Genomic DNA, 21,592 nt, shown 5'->3' on the forward strand with positions numbered 1-21,592 from the left:
TGCTTGACAGTTCAAAGATGTTATTACAGTCGGTTGTGGGGAAAAATTATCTTTTACTGACAACTGGTATTTTTAAGACAGTTGAAGTGAGAAAAAAATTAATTCTTTAGTCTCCAAGTTGGCACAATCAATTTATCAGATCTCATGTTGTGGCAAAAATTATGGGTATTTTATCTCTGATGTATTATATTTCAGTGTATAAATAGTTTAGTGAAAAGTAGCTATTAAAATCCAAATTCAGTGTCTCACTGCAATTGAAAACTCAGCATATTCTCAGTAAGTGCAAGTGAGCTCTTACTTTTTACTCCTCCCTCTCAGAAACAACTAAACTGAGTGCAGAAATTCAGCTGCTGTTTGGAAAGGTGAATGAGTTTTTCCACTTACTGCTGCATAAGGTGAAAATAGAAATCATCAAAAAAGCCTTAATAACAAAAGGTTATTTAACAAGTTAAAAAGGACTTATATTTAAATGTAATTTTCTTTGATATGTTTATGTGGAGCATCAGTTAGAACATGAGATAAAATAGGTAAGCCAGGGTGCCCATGATCAAGAGCTCAACAGCCATTCTTCAGAGAAACTTGCAATGTTTTCCTCCCTTCCTGTCTGCAGTGAAGTGAGCGATTCCAGAACACCCGTGGAACTTTTTGCCACTTATTTAGTAGGTTTTGAGTGGCATACAATTTTGTACATGTTTCAGTGCACAGAAGTTTTTGCATTGCACGGTTTAACTGCTGTTCTTGTGTTATCCCAAAACACAGCTAATTCATTATAGGCGAAACCAATTCCAGTGCCAAGAGACTGCCAAATCCTTAAGAGCATTTAGTTGAGTTTTCACTCTTTGATTATTACCAATTCAGTGCAAAGTACATAGTTTTAAGATGGTTTAAGATTTTGGAGTATTTTGGAAGGCAAAATCAGAATTAAAAACCGCCTTCAGAATGCAGATAAACGTTATGAAATAAGTAGAATACAATTTCAGTAAGACCGACTGGAAAGTACTGCAGTTTTGTGGAAATAACCAACTGCATAAATACAAGATTGGAAATAAATAGCCAAAGAGCAATTTTGTAGCTTGGCTTCATAGCTGATCCCAAACTAAACACATCAACAGCACTGTGCTGTTGTAAAAAAAAAAACCAACCAGACTTTGTGTTGGGATAGAAAACTGTGTTATGCAGGGCTTGAAAAGTAATATTCTTCCCTAGAAGACCTGGTCCAGCAGCAGACACCATGAGGCAAATATGAATCAGAATGGAACAAATATGGAGGGCAGCAATGTAAGTTTAGAAAACATGAAAATCTATGAGAAAAAACTTAGAAAATCTAAACTTGTTTCGTCCAGGGGTGAGAAGACTGAAGTGACCATGCGGTTGCTGCAAAAATGAACTATTTTCAATGCTTGTGGGAATAGGACAAGCAGCAATGGACTCAGGTAGCAGCAAGGAAGATGTTTGTTTTTTTTTTTTTTTAGACATGAGGTAAGCTCTGACAGTATGAAAAGTTTATAGAATGAGGTAGATGGCATAGAGAGGTTATGGAATCTCCATCATACAATGCTATAAAAAACAGTTACATGGAAATCAGTTAGCAGTGGTTCAGTTGGAGCTGAGCCTATCTTAGGTAAGGGGCAAAATAGCTGATTTTCCCAAGCCCCTTCTAACAGTATTCCACTGACTCCTACAGCAAATCTCTGTTGCCGGGAGCCCACACCACAGGCTTGGGAGCTGACATAACATCAAGAACATTTTGACAGATTCTTGTGCTTTTGACCAGACTGAAGCACAGCACTCCCAAATATCTACTCGAAATTGTATCTTGCTGTTTGAGGCATTAGTATGGTGAAGATAAAATGTTTTGCCATTTGCTGCTACTGCCATAGCAATCAGCAAATTGTTCTACCAGAATGTGTGTTCCCATGTGGTTACATTTCACGTTCTCAAATTTTATGATGTGTAGTATTGTGTTCTCCTCCCTTCATCACAGTTTGAGCCATCCAGAGTTACATGCAAGGAAGATTCCCCCCCCCACACCCCACCCACCCATTTGACACAACAAATGTTAATGCTCCAGCTTCTCAGGTGCAACCAGCTTCTGCATACTTTCATAAAATACATAAGTCTCACTTAACTATTACTCTACATAGAATGTAAAGCTCATTTTTCCTTCTAAAAATTTGTATTCTGCAACAAGATTTTCAGTATTTCCATCAAGTGGCATAAAAGATATAAGTAAATTTAAATAGATTTATAAAAAAGAAGTGTATGTGGCCAGGTAAAATAAAATACTGCTTTCTTGGAGCAGTACAAGTCATTGACCAAAAAAAAATAAATCTGTATGTTGGAAGTGCCAAGTATCTTGTGAAGCCTTTGAAGACATAAAAATAGAGGTCTTTTCACAAGTTGAATATCTAAAAAGCTGTCTGTAGTCAAAAATACTTTGGAAATTAATAGGAGTAATTACTTGCAAATTTCATTAAATGTCAATTCTGTCTTGGTTTTAAACCTTAGCTTGCCTCAGTTTTGCAAAAGGTTTTTATAGATTACAGCGCTACCCTCTCTACAAACTGTATGCCCTAGAAAAAGCAGGTCCAAAAAGTAAATCACAGTATGAGTTTGTTGACACGTGAATTTGCTAAAAGACCAGTTTACACCAGAAGGATCAAAGTCAGAGCCTTTATTAAATGTTCCTTCTTTAAACAGACTGCATTTAATCCCCCTTCTGCATTTGTGATTTCTAAGGCTATTTTAAATACTTTGTTTTACAGGGATTTTCAGTCTTCAGAACCGTCACAAGCAGCAAGTTAGCAGTACACAAAAACAATACGCTTTAACTTTCACCGAGTTCTATTCCTGCTCCACAGGGTCTGTGGAAAAGACCAACAATACTTCCAGTGCTGGAGTTTTTGCACAGACCCTGGAAAGGTAATAGGTGTCACCAGAGTTTAAGCCTGATGTGCTCTAGCCACATCTCACAATTGGCCACAATTTACCAGTATTGATTAGTATATCTGTTTCTTGCGCATTATCTATTTCAAAAAGGGGACCAAATTTTCAATTTTCAGCTAATGTGGGTCTAATTAAGGCTATCCTGGTATATTTGATACTAAAATACTCTCTGGGAGTCCTTTTCATGAAATCCCATCAGAATTAACATTTTCAAAAATGAAAACATTTAAAATAGTTGTTTGAGTTGAAATGCTGATGCAGCGGTTGGTTCAGTGTTTTCTTGTCTTCTGGAACTTTATTATCACGTCAGTATAGTGTCATCTATTTGTTCATCAGAGTCGGCCTGGCCAGCCAGCTTCTTCAGAGATCTCCTGCAGCTTTCATTGAGAAGCTCCAAGCTGGCAGCATCTAGAATCTTGGAAACCGACTGCGGAAGGAAGACAACACCAATTACCAACTCCTTATGACATACCATTCAAAATAAGAATAAATGTAAGTGCCTTACAAGCTGTATTTATCTAAAATCTTTCAAACATACCAAAATCCTTCATCTGCTTTTATGATTCCAGACATGGGAACTATCCAAAAACAGCTAAGACTTAGAAAAGAGGTCTGGAAATGGATGTACGAAGTAGTTCATCCTAAAACGCTCTCTCTAGCACCACTAATGCTGCAGTAAGATTACACAAGTGACAAAAGCGATAAACTAGCAGTCCTAGGTAAGGTAACTACAGCACAGTAAGGGCTTAAGGCACTTTGAAAGCAAGGCTATGATATTAAACACGGGAGGGGTGTTAAATACCTTGGTTTTATTAATACTGCACTGTAAGGTTGTTCAGTATCAGATAATTTGCACGTTTCTTCAAGGCTTAGCATGAAAATTCTGCTGAAGGCTTAAATGCAAACAGCAATGCCCCACTCCATCTATTTCATACAAGAGTGTCAGCACATCCCGAGGCTCCAGGCACAACACCTACCCCTGCACAGAGCAACGTGACACAGCCTCATACCTCAAGCACTTCTTCACCCGCTCTCATCTTCAGAAGATTGACAATAGCTTGATCGCTGTAGGCTCTTACACTGGTGTTTTTGTCCTTTGTGTTGTCCAGAAGTGCTTTGAGAATCGGTTTAATTGTCTGAGGATCCAGCGAGGGAAGATGGTTTTTATTTGCCCACCAGATCATCTTTTCTGCAACTAACTTTATGTCACTGGATGAGTTCTGGAGACACTGAAGGAGACAAAGATGGACTTAAATTCAAATATACCAAGGACAGGTATTTAAAGCACTAGTTCATCTTTTTTTCTAATTGAAGCATTTTGAACTACAACAAGAAAAGCAAGCAATTTTCAGCTCACAGGTACACAAGAGACAAACTTGTTACCAGCAAGTTTGACTAATCTGTGTAACAGTTAAGAGAAGATCAGACCTTGAAAACAAGACACCTTTTCAAAAGAAAAAATTTCTAAATATGTGGTGGACAACAGGTTCACACGCTTCTGTCAACTATTTCAGGAAATTACAAGGACCACTAAGCGCAGCAAAAGCCAAGTCAGTGTCTGGTTGGAGTATAAGGTGGATTTCAGCAGTGGATTTCATTTTAAAATTAAAAAAAAAAAAAAAGTCAAGCTTTGTATTTTTTATTTAATCTCAACACATTTAAAACGTGAAGGCTAACACCTGAATGTCAACTGCATTATTAATACTGTGATAAAGGTATTGTGACACTTTTATATTTTAATACAACACTATGATACAAATTCATATCTGAATGTAGGATTTCAAACAGTCTGCTTTGAAGAATGATGGCCTGCCTTATGTCAACTTGCATGTTTGGTAGTTTTTCAAGTAAATTGAAAAGAAAGTAAAACATGAAAACGTAACACATTTTTATTTACAATAAAGATGACACACAAAATATAAAACAGATCTCCTGCTCCAGCACTACCCCTCACTCTATCTTCCCCTATCTTTTCTAAGACCTTAAAAACATCCTGAGGTTCTAATATTCAAAATTCAGATCCTGTCTACCACGACAGATATTTTTATGGGGAGAGGAAAAAAAAAAAGAAAAAAAAACCACACCAAAGAAACAGAACAACCAAGAAAGAAAGGAATTTTGAGGTAAAATATTTAAATGTAAATGAATTGAAAGAAGGGTTAACTTCAATCGTCTTTTTATCTCAGTCTTTAGAAGCTACTCCCTTCCACAATAGCGGAAGTCAAAAAGCACTGCAACAAACCAAGATAAGGTAAGAGTTGGTATTTGATGTTTTTCTAAGAAAGGTCCTTTGACCTTTAGCAACCTTAAGAAACCAGACTACTCTCCCCCACTCTTCTCTGCCAGCTGTTTGTTACTGCAAAGGAAAAAATGAATTCATAACAATCAAACCTGAAGTTTACCACAGAAAGATCAAAAGTCAAATTTCCATATTACAGCGGGGTTGCGGTATTGTATTCACAACTGCAAAGCAGGCTGATAAAGTAATTCTGGCTGTACTTTGCCACAAAAAGACATATCTAGGTGTCCGAGTGTTAGGGGACTTAGAACTTCCCAAAATAAGGCAATTGAGCTTTCGGTTTTCATGCTGGGTTACCACACCGAAATTTGGTAGAGAAAGCCACCCGTAAGTTAGCTGAAACAAAGATTGAGATCACAGGAGAACAATGCCAGGTAGTTATCATAAAAAGTCTTACCTTAATAAAGAGGTTGGAGAGTTTTGGAGGCAGGTTCCCTCCTCCTTCCATGTGGTATTTCATAAGAAAGCCCATCCCTCTGATGCCACTAACTGCAATGGGAATCTAAAGACCAAAATAGGTATTACTACAGCAGAGTTCAACAGCATTTATAACTGGGTTTATGATCTGGTAAGCTTTTGAGAAAGGCTAAACCGATCTTTCAAAAAAATTGTAGCATGCAAAGTAGGAAAGCATTGGGTTAATGTTACTGGGTAGTACGATGAAAAAATCATAATGCAACTATAAGCCACACAGAGTAAGGTGGCACAGAGCCCCCAGGTTCCCCACACCAAATTACTCATTCAACCGTAGATTTAAAAATCTTCCTCCTAAAATGAAGTATTTGCACTTCTTTTAAACCTGGCCTGTGAATGAGAACTTTAATAGTGAAACAGAAACGCTATTTGCTCCCAATTAAAACTATTTTGCCATGGAAGATTATTTAATCTTGGTTTCCACAGAGATCAGAACAGCTGTATAATTTCACTAGAAAACTACACCTAGCCAAGGGAAAATCTTCCAGTTGGACTTTTTGGGGACTTTTGTTCTGTTTGGTAAAACTGAGAACCTGCAGGTTTTAAAATTACTCCCAACAAGCGCTTGCAACAAGAACTCACCCACTGTCACGCAGCACTTACCCTGTCAGCTGTGGCATTGCTGAGGATCATCTCCTGAACACTGGTGTAGTATTTGGGGGAACACAGCCTGCCGGGAGCCACGTTTACAGCCACGGAGAGCGCCAGGCTTCGTCCGTGTCTCACCATCCAGTCGATGCCAGAGACATCTGCTGCAAATGAAAGAACAGAACAATAGCAGAGCTCCTGCCATCCGTTCCTCTTCATCTAAGACAGCTTTTGTCAGTTTGTCAATTTACTTCCATAAAATGAAATAAGCAGTATCTACAACAAAGCCTTGTTTCCTCCACTCCTCCTAAAGAGCCATACAAACAGCTCTAAAACACACCACCTCGACCAGACACGAACACCGTCTGGGCAGACACAGAAACCAGCCACAAACAGTGAACCTAAACGATTAGTCACAAAGTTTCCCTGAACCAATGGGTAAGAAGGTATCTTCCCCTGCTTTCAAGAGTCAGTTTCGGTCACCGTAAACAGTGTCACCTACCCAATAAGTGCTGGTGGAGAACAGTACTGAGCTCCTCTTCTGAGAGAAATGCGCACAGCTCTGCTAAGCAGCCAGCTGAGGCCATGCGGGTGGCATCCTAACGAGGAAACGAAGAAAAGAGTAACACTGGTGGAGCTCAATACACATCAGAGATAAGGAGCGAGAAGAGCAAGTGCCAGAAGATTATATGAAATAAAGACAGAAGGAGGAAATTAGTAAGACACTTTTCACTCCTACTACCTGTGGATTTCTGTCAGTTCACAAAGTTTCTTGTGCATCATGGAATTTAAAGCCAAATCCACAGTCAAATAAAAACCAGCAGAAGAGAATCTGAGATCTTATATAAATTCTGATTTGTTAAATAGAAAAATCATAAAGATGAAATTGAATGTTTTAACAGATGTGTTAAAATTAAGTTTAGATTCACAGTCTAGAAAGTAAGCATTACTTCTCCTCATCTCTAGGCGAGCTTATCTCTGTTACAAGCTCATACTAATTTTAATTTAAAACTTGCAGGCTTTTGTTGTTTTCTCTTGCTTACACCACCATCCCATTACTACTCCTCTCCACCCTGAAACTTACTATCCAGTGGAAATTTTTCAATGTTTTCTACTTCTAGCGTGCCAACAGTTGCATGTCTATGTTGCACAGATTAAAACATAAGGAAGAAATTACTAGATGATTAATTTTAATATCACAGATGATACTGTTGCTATCTGCCATATACAGAACGCCCTATATTAAACTTGGAGAGCTTCCTGCTTGTTGGGAGTAAAATCTGCCATTATCTGAAAAACTTCTCACACTAAATGACAGACCCCACCCAAGAGCCTACAAACACACGTATGGGAACATAGTGACAGTATTGCAGGTTTTCCCCAAGATAAAAAGCAAATCTGACTTCAGAGCTGCCTCAGACATGTTGGTGAGAAGCTTCAGGTCAAACCCACATATACGGTTGCTAAGGAAACATTAAACTAATGGATTTTCAGAGCTACCAGTGACTGGCTAGGGTTCCATAATTCTTGCACCTGACTCTCGGCAAACACAAGGCTCCAACGAGATAGATTTTACAGACCGTATTCAGTTTAGTGAGTAATGCCCAACTACATGCTTCTTTATATAAGTTTCTTTCCACTCTATCATTAGTAATTTCTCCTGGAAGTTATTTTAAAAGTAATTCTGTTAGAAAATTCAGATTTTAAATTTAGGAATAAGACTGTCTACAGCAGGGATCCTTTGCAGCTGGCTGCAGCAGTACCTCATCATGTCCCAGCATCCCTAGAAGCACCGTGCTGATATTCTTCCTAATTGAAGCATCAACTTTTGCACCAGCTCCTCGTGTTACAAATCGCAGAGCTTGCAGCATTGTGTCCCTGGAAGTGATCACAACGTACAGTCAAACATTGCTTCTGCCCCCACCCTTAAGAAGAAATTGAGCTCTGGATATCTGGAATAGTTTCATACTCAGTTTAGGAGACTGACACTCTGCACTGCTGAAAACTCCATGCTAGAGATTATTACCATGTTAGTGGGCTTGTGTCTGTCTGTTACAAGGTAAATATTTTCTGACTATTCCAACATTAAAAAAATTCTCAAATCAGGAAGTTAATTTTTTAGGGATCTGTGCATTTCATGTACAAGAACAGCTGCATTACTGCAGGTGAGACTGACAATTGATACAGCCTGGGATGGGAAAGTGGGATGCATTGGGTTGCTGGGGGCTGTGCAGGGGAGAGGAGAACTGGGCAGGTACCAAGCAATGCTTCCCCTGATACACTGTCACCATTTAGCTTCTGACTCAGGAAGTCCCCACCATTCCCATTCTTTGTTTTACAACCCTTATTAACAGTCAACTGCTTTCACTAACAAGTGAATCTTACTCTCAGAAGGGGAGGTGGGAAGCAATTCTACACAGCTAGCTGTGATAGTTTTGTTCATTCATCCTCGTCCTTTCTTACATCCTGAATAAGCAGGAAGGTCTGAGATTTCACCTATGGCTCACCTGATGGCAGAGTCATCACTGGAACGGATTCCATTCAGTAGCTCCGTAAAGAGAGGATCCACTTTTACATGGATGACAATGAGTTTACCGAGAGCATCGGCAGCTTTAAGGCGAACAGCACGGTTTGAGTCTTGTAGAGCTTTGGTGAAGGTTGTTTGCAATTGGGGCAAAAATGGTTTCAGGGCAATCTCAACCTATACCAGAGATGAAAGGATGGAAAGTGGTGCAGTTAAGTCTGAAACAGTGGCTAGAAATCAAAGTCTGGAAACGGCAGGACCTCTTCTACAGCAGTTAGTTATCACAAATAGTCCTTACTCACATCTAACACACTACTAAAATAGGAGAAACATAAAACAATACTTGACCACAAAACTTCAACCTTTTCAAATCTAGTTTTCTGCATGCTGAAATATGACGGTAACGTTGCTGAAAAATTTTACACTATCATGAGCAGCCTTTTGTATACAGAGCACTAAAAAAAGCTCAGCTCAGTTTAAAGATACATAGGATGCTCATCATCTCTGCACTTAACAATACATTAAAATGGTGGATAGAGAAGAGATTAATTACGTGGTAGTTTTTAATCCCTTGAAAGTGGGATCAACATTTAGCAATATTTCTTAGAAACCAAGTGATTCAAGCATTGGAGGCTTTTTTGGTTGGCCAGAAGCTGCTGGAAGAATGCAATCCGGTTACAGTGTCATTCCTAAATATCAAATCCACACCAGCAGACATCCTAGCTGTATTTACATGAACAGCAACAGATTATTTCAGAAGGTTACCATGGAAAATGTTCACAAACCACAGTCAGTCAATTCTTTGAATCTTACCTTAGCTAAAAGAAGGCTTAATGTTTCAAGCAGAGCCACCTTGACATTCCAGCTGAACCGATCTCCCAAGATCCGAATAAGCGGCCCAGTAATGCTCACCACAGATGGTTTAAGAGCTTCAGCAGAAGTCAGCTTAATAACAAGCCCTAAGGCCTTTGCTGCTTCCTCCTTCTGCTCTGGATTACCAGTTAAAACACCTTCCCGCAGCACCAGGAGTATGGAAGTCACTCCCTGTCATGAAAATTGGATAAGAAAGTTTAGAAGCTAAGATGCAAAAAACACGTATCTTATTTTTGCTCCTTTTATACACCAGATGCACAAACTTGGAGAGTTTCTCTCAATTTCCTGTTGACCTTCAGCTGCCTGCTTCCCCATTTGCAGAGCTACTTTTATTTGGTTTGATTTCATGCATTTATGCCTTACTAAACCAGTTGCTATGAGAAAAGTGGTGGCGGTTCAGGGAATTTTTAAACCAGAGAAATTTGGCACAGAAGTCCAGCTTTACTCCCCCACAAAAAGCAACCAGTGACCATGACTTACACGCGTAACAGAATTGTCAAAGCTCTTGTTACAAGAGGAGGCTTCTGCAGGGTAACTCAGGAGCAGCAGTGACCTACAAAAAGTCTCTCCAACATACAGGTCTGGAGTGCCCCAATAGTCACTGCTTCTAATAGCTGTAAAGTCATATCAATCAGTTCCCCTAAAAGGTGGGTATTTTGGCTGTGACGAATCCACACTCATTCTGCTTCTTTACCTTCTTAGGAATACAGAATCCCGGCACATGCTCGCCTTTGGCCTCATTCCCTACAATCCGGATATCCTTGTGCAGGTCCTCAATGAGAGCAAGCTGGTTCCCAGCGTCTAATTTCTGCAGGAGAGAGAGGTGAGACAAAGATGAGGCAACATGGCAACCAGCTATTCTTTGTGAATTCTTCTCAGGTGTGGCAAGAGAAGACACCTGTTTCCTGCCTCCTCCAAAGACCCGGCTACTGGCTCCCAATGCTGAAGTCAACCTCATCTTGCAACTCTCAAACCTTTGCAGTATTTGCAAATATACATGTAGTTTACAATCAAAACAGAAGGTTAACTTTAGGCAGTATTTTACCAGCTATCCCCGTTTTCTCCTCGCCAGGCATTACCACTATAACCTTTTTCAGCTGCCTCTCACCTTGGTGATGGAATTAAGTGCATCCCAGCTTTCATTTAAAACTACAGGGTTGGTATCATTAAACAGACGTATCAAGCCTGAAACCAAGCTCTTGAGATGACCGGTATAGTCCGCTTTTGTCTTGGAGCAGTAGATATTCAGAATGATGGCTGCTGCCTGTCTCATTCCCAGCTCAGGGCTGCGGGTAGCTTCTAGTAAATCTTCAGTTATAATTCTTTGTCCAGCATCATCTTCCACAGACAGGATTACAGACTGGCAGTTTGCCATCTCCTAAAGAGTCCAAATTAACTTTATGTTAACTCTCAAATAGAACAAAGCCAGATTTAGCCCCGTTTCCCATGTTATCGACAGCATCATGTCTTAGAGAAATACTACACCATATCCCACTTGCTAATTGTTTCTCATTAAATACCTGGTCACATCACCAGTAAAGGCTCAATTCAATCCTGGAGCAGAGGTAGCTATATAACCAACTCTAGAAATTTAACAGGTGACCAAACTCTGCTAAACTGTGCTGCACAGGTTGTTCTCCAGCTGCAGAAGGGCTAATTTACGAAAATGAGAGTAGCTCAGTCTCCCCGATGCTAGTCACCCCTCAGAGACTGTGGGTCTTGTCAGAGAACATTTTTTTAATTTAGGTAGTTTAATGCTGGGCATCATAATACTAATTACAGACATGTCTGTGGGTTCATTAGAGATCTCCAAGCAGACTTGGGGCTAGAAGCTGAGCTAATGAGCGTCTACGGCAGACAGACAACAGGACTCTCTCTGTCACTAACACTCCTCATTCACCAACTTGTGTACATGTCTATCCGCAATCACAACTCCAGGATGTTCTCTGGAGTCCAAATACCAGATGTTTCAGAAAGCAGTACAGGAGGAGCACTGCATGCAAAATAGGAGATTTCCTCCCTTCAGCCCTTTAATCTCTGTCTTCTATACCAAGAATAAATACAAAGTTAACTAGACACTCTGGCAATTCTCCAAGAATAAGTGAACTGAGAATTGTATCCTGTTGCAGGCCAAAGAGACTTTTACATGGATGCAAATAGATTTGGAAAGCATACGTTTTTCGACTCACAATATGCCACCAGGCAAAAAAAACTCATCCTGAAGAAGCTAATGGACTGAATTAAACCATGCAATCTGTGAATCTAGAGAACACAGATTCTGTGCTGGGAAGTAAACCCGAAGCACTATCTTCAGGCAACCTGTCATAACAAAGAGCTGAGCCATGCTACTACTTGCCAATTGCTCCTCGCTGGTCCCCAGCTTCTCCTTCAGTGCAGACATCATAGCAGGCAGGATGACACTCAAGTGCCGTGTCAGAGCGTCCCCTGCCACTGATGAGAGGAAAGCCAACACACGGGTGTTCACAGGGGGAGTAGTCAGCTAAAAGAAAAAAAACAAAACAAAACAAAACACAAAAAAATGAGACAAGCAGAAAGTTTTTTCAGAAGGAATCTCACTTCATCTACCACATGAAAAATTTCTAAGTATAAATGCATCACAACCCAAATGACAATGTTTTGAGCATAAAATCAGAAGAAAATTTCAAACTATGCTCTTCCTTTTGGCATATCGGTCAAAAAAAACCTGGCAGCAAGCAGAGGAAAAAGCACAGTTTTAAAGTTTAAAATTTGTTTCCAATTGTACCTTTGGCACCAAATAAGGCAGCACCACACGGCTCTTGACAGCCATAACTTGTTTAAGACCATCCACAGCAAAGTCAGATGTCTCTTCATTGTCCTACAGGGAGAGAGAAAGTTATAAACCTGAGAAATAATCTGTGACACACCAAACTAAACCCTATTTCAAGTGACAATTTACCATGTGATCATATAACGACCGCACAAGTCCTTCTATCCAAAAATGCTCTCATACTATATAGCAAAAACCCAAACCAAGTTCTGTTGCCACATCAGAAAGATTTTCCACATGCGGCGTGGTGGGCATACAACTTCAGCAGCGAGGATGGCAATTCCCTAGCAGGGCCAGATGTAGCAATCCTTAGGCCTATGCTTTAGCCACAAGAACTTCCTTACCAATGGCTAGGATGACTCCATGGAGGAGACAATATAGAGCTGCCATTCCCTGGAAGGTCTGCCACTACAATCCTGCTTTGCCTTTAAGCTAATTATTCAAAACCTGTCCCACAACATCATTGATCAAGTTGTTGATTAGTGTTGAGCAATGCTTACCAGCTGCTTCAGCAAAAACGGCAGGATATCTTCAAGAGCTTGATGTCCAATTGTTGAGTGCAACTGTTCAAATGTTTTAGCTGCAGCCTCTCGGACTTCTTCCAGAGGGTCACACAGCGCTTTTCTCACTGTAGGAACTAGGGACTCTGAGAAAAGCAGTACCTAAAGACGTAGAGATGGAATTACAGAATATCTAAAGCACAACAGACACATGCATCTCAGTACAGCAGCTAAGAATGCAAAATTTGCACAACTGAAACTAAATTGCTGTTTACTTGAAATACGTTGGAAGAAAACCAGGATTAATCAACACAAATAGCTGAAGTGCTCTAAGGCTACCTTGTAGATGATTTCTATTATTATATCTCGTAAAAGTTAGAACTGTGCAATGTTTTAAATTTACCGACAGATACAAATGCATACATTCGCCTGAGTGGGCAACTCATGTTAGTTATAAGCCCTGAATTCAGTCCATAAAACAAGCCCAGCACCAGCTGTGTTATTCTGTCTCAACTGCAATACCTGCATCGTAACATAAATATCTGGGAAACTGGAGATTTCACCTTCCCCATATAACTTACCGCATCCCTGCTGGTAGACTTCATTATCTCACTCAACCCAATGCAGACTCCTTGCCTCTCATCACTCTTGTCTGACCTCAGTCCATCTTCCAGAATAGGAATGATTTCAGGAAGGATCTTCTCTCCTAACTTTCGGACAAGGTCTCCCAATGTCCGTGCTGCAACCTGTCCCCAAAAATGTATTCATTAACCATTTTCCTGTTCTATAAAAATTAAGAAGGTGAACTGTGAGCAGATGTTAACTTTTGACTATAAACTTCTGTTCACAGTATAGACAGAGTAGTAAGAATGGAAACACTACTATTATAAGTAACCACAGAAAAATAGTTTTACTGTCATCATAGATGCCTTCAGCAAAGAGAGAACTCAGACATACTCATGCTCAGAACAGTTAAATTAATGACAGCTTTGGAGGGATTTATAGAAAAGAATTATCCCGTGTTCTTCAGGAATTAGTTTATATGGTCACCTGCAGTAACAGGAAGGCATTACTCAGTTTCTCACCGTTCGCTTATCTGCACAAGTACTGGCCAAGAATTTCAGCAGAAGCCCAAAGAGGGTCGGCAAAATTTCACGCAGCGTGCGAGGAGTGTTTGAGACTACAATCTTCCAGACATGCAAGGAGGCTTGACGCACCACCAGCTGGGTGTCAGAGCGGCCCATGTACAGCCCTGCCAGCACCCTGTTCCTCCTCTCCACGCCAAGAGCATTAATAATAGCCTGAAAAGAAATACCACAAAACTGTATTATCCACTCCTGAAACTTATAAAAGGAAGAAAATACATCAATACGTCTTTCTAGCAGGCTTCCCATGCTGATTTGAAAAAAAAAAAGATAAAAAAAAAAAAATAAAGGCACAACAGACAAGAATAGCTTTACCTTGTTTGACTGGGCTGTTCCAAAGTTGTCATCTTCCGAGGCAGTTTCTGTGGTCATTTTTCCAGTGACTCCTGAGATATGGAATAGAAGATCTCCAAGGAGCTGAACTGAGCTAAACCTGGCAAAAGGAGCAAGTCAAGTGTTACACACAGGGTATTCAAGCGGTACCTGTCCAAATACAACAATATGTCAAATACAGGCATGAGCAAAATGCAAGGCAAAGAGCTAGGTCAGCACTGAAATGCTGCATGAACTGATAGCTAAGATCGATCTGCCTACACGGCTGAGAAGCAGCATAGTAAAGAGAAAGGGAAGGAATGAATTCCAGACTCGAGGGGGCTGAGAGAATTCCCATATCAAAACAATGAATTAGGGAACAGCCTGGACTCTAGAAAGGAATAAGGCATTGCCAGTATCTGTCTCAACCCAAAGGACATTCACCTGGGATAAGTGCACTCATCAGAGGTCACCTGACACAAGCCTTTTAGTACAACTAATTTTTGAGCAATTGCTATTAGCTGTGAGCGCTCCGCTGCACATTTCCATACACAAGAGTAACTTACTCAGCATTTTGAAAAATAAAAACCAATATATGAGGGCTAAATATTGCCACATCAGCTGCCTTGGAAGTGTTTTTCAGAATCACTACCAGAATTAATAGTCTAGTAGGAATGCTTTGCAAGTACCAGGAAACCTTATCCACATCTGGCAGGGCTTCGCAGACTCAGCACTATAAAGTGTCATATTCAAATCAACAAGCAAAAAGAGACACTTGCTTTTGCTTTTTAGGAGGTCTCTGCATTTCCTTGAGGAGCAACATAGAGTCTACGTCACACCAGTTTTTCATCCATGGAAGAGAAACATCTGTAGATAAGATTATTATCCCTTACCTTATCCTCCACAAGTCATCAAACAGGCCATCCTCAAGCTGTGGCAGGAGAAGTGCAATGGCAGTCTCAGCATACATACTTATGATTCTCTGGCCAGCGCGCAGGGCAGTGTCCCGCACAAACTCATTCTCATCGGCCAGTGCCTGAACAGACAGAAAAATGTCTGTGAAAGCTGGGTTTTTTCAGCACAATATACAAGACCAGCAGGAGGAAAACAAAATGATGTTTTCTCTCTCAGCCATGAAAAGTAAATTAACTATACAGTTGTGAATGCACAAAGGTGATTTCAATAAATTAGTAGTGACTACAAACATAAGAGAGCAAACAAGTAACTTTGAAGAAGAAATCATTTATAATTTACATTCTTTTATATATTTTTTTCTTATAGTCCAACAATGCTGGACAAGTCTACACATCCCACAATTATTGGAAATGACACTTAAAATACTCTAGAGGCTTCTTTTTATCCTCTAATAAACAAAACTCTTCAGGGCACTGCTACATACCTTAAGGATACAAGGAATGATGGGACCAACATAGGGAGTGAACTTGTCTCCAAAGGTAATTGGCAGGTAGTTGAACATCATGATGTAACCATCTCGTACATGTGGGGCAATATCCACTTTACTGGCAGTAGCTACAATCTCTGGCATAAGTTTCTCCAGCTTTTCTACCCCCAAACCAGCCATAACTTCAGCCAGACCTGGGGAAAAAAGGAGAGAACAGAGCTGATGAACACATGAAAGAACAAGCTAATCTGATTTAACAGGAGAAAGTCTGAGCTCAGTATTCAGACACAGCTGTCCCCACCTTGAGCAGCACCAGATCGATCCACTGAGCTCTGCTCATATGTCAGTGTCTCCATCAGCCATGGCAACAAATCCTCAAAGCACGATTCTCCCATGCCCTTCACCATAGCTCCCAGTGCCTTTGCAGACACCGTACGCACCTAACAGACAAGAGGAACGGAGATTTGCAAACTATCCAGTCACAGTTACTAAGACAGATGTGTCAGACTGATTAGAGATCTACAGAAGATTAGGACACAGTCTAACCTAATGCACTGAAAAACAAACTATTTGTACAGAAGGCTTACTTCAGGTACAGGATCCAACAGAGATGCTTTCAGTCCAGGAGTCACACTGGGTAGGTAAGGAGCCAGATCCTGAAACAAAGAGCCCGAAGAGTAAGAACTAGATTCAAAAGGAGAAAGAAACCTAAGTCACCTTCATGTAAAGGGCATTCAGCCCCTTATTATTAGCAATCATCCTTAACAGACTGAGAGTTTAATCAGTTGCTTTCACAATCCTGCAAATAAGCTCACTGGATTGTTCTGTAATTCCAAGAAACATGAGTTCCATGCAGATCACTCAAAACCTTTTTGTTGCTCACCCACAGCCTGGCACTTTGTATCTAAGGAAAATGCAACACGTAACATTTACAAAAGGTTTAGTGGTAGAGATTATCAGCACAAAAATTAAACACAGATCTTTAGCACACAGGGAGGCTCTACAAATACTTTTCAAACAAAGTCTGGGTCCATTTGTAAGCAGCTGATCTGTGTTTCACTGCTACTGTTTTTTTTGTTTGTTTGTTAAGGCATTTCTTATGTAGTAAAAATTACAAGACCTTTCTGCAGGAATAAATCCAGTAATAACTAGATGACCAAAGTACAAAGCTGACAGTCTTAAGCCCCTGAGAATTATGACTGTCTTTACAGCTATTATCTCGTCATTTACCTACATTTAATTAAAGAAGCTGTGTGGATTCTAATATTTTCTACCTTAACAGCAAAATACCCAAACCAAATAAATTCTCTCTAGTGCTTGCTCTGTTGTCTCCTACACAGTAAATACAGCATACAGTTAGAAAGCGCTTTCAGCACTGTACCTTCTGATCAGTCAGGGAGTACATGTTCCCAATGATCTGGGCAGCCATTTTCCTGGTGTCTGTGGAACGATCTTGAAAAGCTCTCTGAACGATTGGCATGATCAGTGCTAAGGATGGGGCATCAATGAAATGGACAAATTTGGTATCCAGCAGAGTCTGCAGACACTTCTGGGTCTTCCTAGAGGGGTCAGTGAGAGCATCCAACAGAACTGGAGCAATTGCTGAACGTTTTTAAAAAAGAGAGAAAAGACTTTATTTATACATGAAACAAAAACACACGTCAGGGTGAGCTGGTTTTAGATCCTCATGGGCTGTTTTAGATCCTTTTAAAGCAACTAGCAGCACAGGGACAGAGGAAACCCTATTAACATTAGCTGAAAAAATGGATAGGAGCATTCAAAAGCTGCTGTTAAGCTTTCATGTTATAGTTTTCTAGGAGTAGTTTCATTTCTGTAGAAGTTTGGATTTAATCTTAAACGTTTTGAATGTAAACCTCGCTATTATAAACCATGGTCATGTCAGGACATTAGAGATGGTGACAATTCTTACCCAGGATCTCTGGATTCCTGATGACAGACCCAATCTGCCTGAGAGCTTGCTGACCTGCATTTTGCACCTTCACATGAGAATCTGTGAGCACTTCAGTAAGTTTTGGCACAATATTGGGTAAGCAGGAAGAGAGCTGTTTGGGAGCACAGTACGCCATAGCCCCCAGCAGTTCCACTGATCCTGTGCATGAAGTACACAAAAAGAAAGAAAAAAAAAAAGACAAAACACAAAACAAAACACAGCATTAAGAGGAGGTATGAGAAGATGAATGCATTTACCTCAAACTCAAATCTACAAGTGGTATGAGCCATCAGAGAACATACAGAATGGCTGAAATGCACTAAGCCACTCTATGCCACTTTAAGACCCTAAAAATTTTTGTTCTTGTTGTACCAGGGAAAAGGGGGGGGAGGGGGGGGAGAAATTCCAGCTTTTGGAGTACTTCTTGAGAGATGGGGGGTAAAAAGTGTCCCTGGACTCTGCTGGGGGAAAAGAAGTTGCTCAAATGTGTCAGGGAACGCATATCTCAAAAGCTGTTCCACAGTCTCCTTATGAGACAATAAACTATCAGAGCCATCTGCAGGGATGAAGGAATAAACAAGGGGGATGACAGCGAAGGAAACTGTGAGTTACTCTCAGTCATGTCAGTCAGATATTGGTCCGTACCAGCTTTGGTTCTCCAAGATTCCTCTTCTAGTGCTGCAAGAAGTGAAGGCAAAACCAGCTTCACTCCATGAGTACTCAAGTTGCTCATCACAGCTTTGGCACAGTCATCTGCAGCCTCCAGGGAGAAGAGAACATTTACAAGTTGTGTCACAACGCATGCTTTGTCCTTCCTCAGAGACTCAATGGGAACAAAGCCTTCGCATAAAATAGTATCTAAGTACAATGATGCATCTAGTCAAGTAGCTCCCAATTAATGGCCAATGAAATAAGATGCTTTCAGTTATCAAAAAGATCAAATTGTATTAGTGGTATTTCAAGGAATAGATCCACCTTCTCAATTTGCCTAGTTACAAACAGTATTCATATCCATTCCATTTTGGTTTTCTCTTAACAGTCTGTTCGCTGAAATTTAAAGCATCTTACCTCTCGCACATACTGGTTCCCATCTCCAAAACAAAGCAGCAAGTGAGGTAGCACATGAACCACATAGGGCTCAAAGAGCTTTCCAAGCATGCTGCAGAGCATCTCAAAGGCAAACAGAGCCCCTAAAAAACCAAAAAGGACAGTCAGAGGAAAATACAACTTCATTTCAAGGGGATGGAAAGAGAAGACAGAATTTGCCAAGTATCTGCAGAATTTCTCCAAAAGCACTTAAATCTCAAAGCTAAAAGTCTCTTGCCTTCTTGCACTTGCAGCTACTGCTGTGGTAGGGATGTCTGGTCTCAGAAAGGACAAGCAGCCCAGTATCCTTAAAAATGTGTAACAGTCCTCTGAGTCCTAGCTTAGGTAAACAAAAATAAGGACAGGAAACGTTCAGCAGCAAAAAGAACAAATAGGCTGTGAAAGCCCCTGTGGACCAGCTGGAGCCGGATACGTACAGTCCCACAGGAAGCAGAAGCCCACCTGGCAACACCTGCCTTTGGAAACAGGAGGGAGAGGCGCCAAGAACGTTGTATAGGACCAGAAACCCTTCCTCCTCCACAATGCAAAGTAAGCAGTTTTAGGACACTACACACAATCAATGGCCTCATAACAGACACTCCCCATTTCCTTCTCTTCAAACTTTACTAAAACTAATGTAGATAAACCAAGCACAGGGTTCAGGTATCATTTGGTCTGACCACAACAGTAGTACATACAAAAGAAATCTGAAGTATTTGGGAGGGAAAAGCTTTTGCCCCTTACCTTCACGCCGACGGAAGTTCTTCTTGTCCTGGATAGCATCGGTCAGTGTGGTCATCATCTCCTGCTGCTTGAGAGAGAGGATGCCAAGGCCTTTCACCAGGCCTGCCAGCCCATATGCTGCACCTTTGCGCTCAGCATACTTATCCGACTCTAAAAGCAGCTGCATTAGCTTCTGTATCATTCCTCCTGCATCCTCCTTAATTGCAGGCACCAGAGGTGGTAAACAGCTTGCCACTGACTCCTGGACCTGTAAAACAATCCACCAGCTATCAGATCACAAAGTAGTCATCACCAACATAACTTCCCCACAAACTGCACCCACAATGACAGCTTTCTGCCACCAGAGCTATTTTTCATCTCTCTGACACCCCTAAAAGTATCGTATTGTTAACCTGACTCTGTGTGGAACACAAGAATTCCTCCAGGAAGTCACCTACCTGCTGAGATGGTGTGGACAAGGCTGCTATCAGTTTGCCAACAATTGGTTTCACTTTAGGGTCACTCTTGTCCAGATGTTTTGCCAGTGAACCCATCAGAATGACCACGCTTTGCCTGACAGCATCATAACTGGCATCATTAGGAGCATTTTTCAGGAATTCTTCAAACACTGGCAAGAGAGAGTTAACATTGTCCTGAAAAACAAAACCACAGAACTTGCCACTATAGTCCACTCAGAATGAGATTTGCTATGCTCAGTGGACTTGTTTGTTCTTCTCTGAGCCAACAAACTGAACAATCACACTGTATTTACAGTTCATTTAATGTGTCACATCACATAAAACCTTGTGGCATCCCAATAGCCAACAAATATTGCCTGCTAGAGAGAAGTTAGCTCTTACAAATTAGATCCCACAAACCCGCCAGCATGATGTTCTGCCAGAAGCAATGCAGGCTACTAGGCAAGTCTGCTAGCCTAAGGGTCAGTGCCTGCGCTTTTGCTTGCTCCGTTTGCAGAAGGAGAACAGAAAGATAAAAGAAAGTTCACACTGCTTTTCTAAGAAGCAGAAGGAAAGAATGAATAATAAGAAAATACTCCCAATTGTCTTGGGTTTAACAGGAATGCAGAGAGCTGTCCAGAAGAGGTGACCGGCACATCTTGGGGAAACGAGAAGTTGAACAATTTACACCCTGCACGCCTCCCCCAAATAACACTGCTGGAGAAGGGCTAGAGGCAAAGAGAAGGCTGATCCTCAATTCTCTGAATGACTTTTCAATTTAATCAAGCCAACGACCAGCAAGCTTTCATGTTTTGATTTGCATGAGGCCTGAAAAGGAATTCTCACCTTCCCACGATTAAAAGATTTGTGGTCTGATTTTGCTTTTATTACTCTAGTTTGATACCATTTTAACTCCAGTTGATTCAGGGCTATTTCTTTTTTATAGCAACGACAGGGAAGAACTACACTTAGTCAACACTAGTCACTAACAGAACGACTCCAAACACATAAAAATTCCTACTACATGAAAGTTTTCACCTGTTACGAGTAACAGCAATATAAAAGAAATAAAAATAAAAACAAATCTGTGGGCTCCAACACAGTACTACATTTTCATTCCATCTTTTTCCACCTCTAGAGAGAGAAATGTTCAGACTTACTTTGCCATGAGTGTTGAGTGTTGAAAGAGCTGCATCTAACATGCACTTCCTGACTTCAGGACTGCGATCATTCAGAGCATCCGGTACAAAAAACTGAAAGAGGGGCTTCACCTGAGAACTGTCCAGATGCTGTGAGAGCTTGTTGAGTGCCAAAGCTATGCCGCACCTGCAAAGATGGTGAGCTCCTGAGCTTACTGACTTTTCACAGCATCACATTTGCTATCGATAGTACATTACAGAAATTGAGAGAGAACCATTACGAAACTGAAGAGCTTCAGAGTGTCCAACCTACGTGTATTTCATGACATAGCCCCATGCTGCAGGTTCCCAAAAGGACAACAA

The 21,592-nt window shown here is 40.7% G+C and overlaps 1 protein-coding gene across 1 annotated transcript in view; it reads right to left on the minus strand.

The window, feature by feature from the left end:
• Window positions 1–2,659: 2,659 nt before the first annotated feature.
• Window positions 2,660–21,592, minus strand: part of GCN1 (GCN1 activator of EIF2AK4) — a gene marked incomplete at its 5' end in the record, with an annotated part of 43,295 nt that continues 24,362 nt past the window's right edge. The window contains 27 exons of the mRNA XM_082491911.1: window positions 2,660–3,373; window positions 3,957–4,175; window positions 5,643–5,747; window positions 6,323–6,471; window positions 6,810–6,906; window positions 8,071–8,185; window positions 8,815–9,008; window positions 9,645–9,875; window positions 10,399–10,512; window positions 10,813–11,082; window positions 12,061–12,204; window positions 12,469–12,561; window positions 13,014–13,175; window positions 13,595–13,759; window positions 14,099–14,314; window positions 14,474–14,591; window positions 15,364–15,506; window positions 15,870–16,066; window positions 16,174–16,312; window positions 16,460–16,528; window positions 17,254–17,474; window positions 17,803–17,982; window positions 18,469–18,583; window positions 18,892–19,013; window positions 19,654–19,900; window positions 20,091–20,285; window positions 21,251–21,416. Coding sequence (XP_082348037.1) covers window positions 3,248–3,373; window positions 3,957–4,175; window positions 5,643–5,747; window positions 6,323–6,471; window positions 6,810–6,906; window positions 8,071–8,185; window positions 8,815–9,008; window positions 9,645–9,875; window positions 10,399–10,512; window positions 10,813–11,082; window positions 12,061–12,204; window positions 12,469–12,561; window positions 13,014–13,175; window positions 13,595–13,759; window positions 14,099–14,314; window positions 14,474–14,591; window positions 15,364–15,506; window positions 15,870–16,066; window positions 16,174–16,312; window positions 16,460–16,528; window positions 17,254–17,474; window positions 17,803–17,982; window positions 18,469–18,583; window positions 18,892–19,013; window positions 19,654–19,900; window positions 20,091–20,285; window positions 21,251–21,416 — 4,312 coding nt within the window. The 3' untranslated portion in view covers window positions 2,660–3,247. The remainder of the gene's footprint in view (window positions 3,374–3,956; window positions 4,176–5,642; window positions 5,748–6,322; window positions 6,472–6,809; window positions 6,907–8,070; window positions 8,186–8,814; window positions 9,009–9,644; window positions 9,876–10,398; window positions 10,513–10,812; window positions 11,083–12,060; window positions 12,205–12,468; window positions 12,562–13,013; window positions 13,176–13,594; window positions 13,760–14,098; window positions 14,315–14,473; window positions 14,592–15,363; window positions 15,507–15,869; window positions 16,067–16,173; window positions 16,313–16,459; window positions 16,529–17,253; window positions 17,475–17,802; window positions 17,983–18,468; window positions 18,584–18,891; window positions 19,014–19,653; window positions 19,901–20,090; window positions 20,286–21,250; window positions 21,417–21,592) is intronic.

The sequence above is a fragment of the Vanellus vanellus genome (genome assembly GCF_965231255.1).
Source record: "Vanellus vanellus genome assembly, chromosome: 16".
Taxonomy (NCBI): Eukaryota; Metazoa; Chordata; class Aves; order Charadriiformes; family Charadriidae; genus Vanellus; species Vanellus vanellus.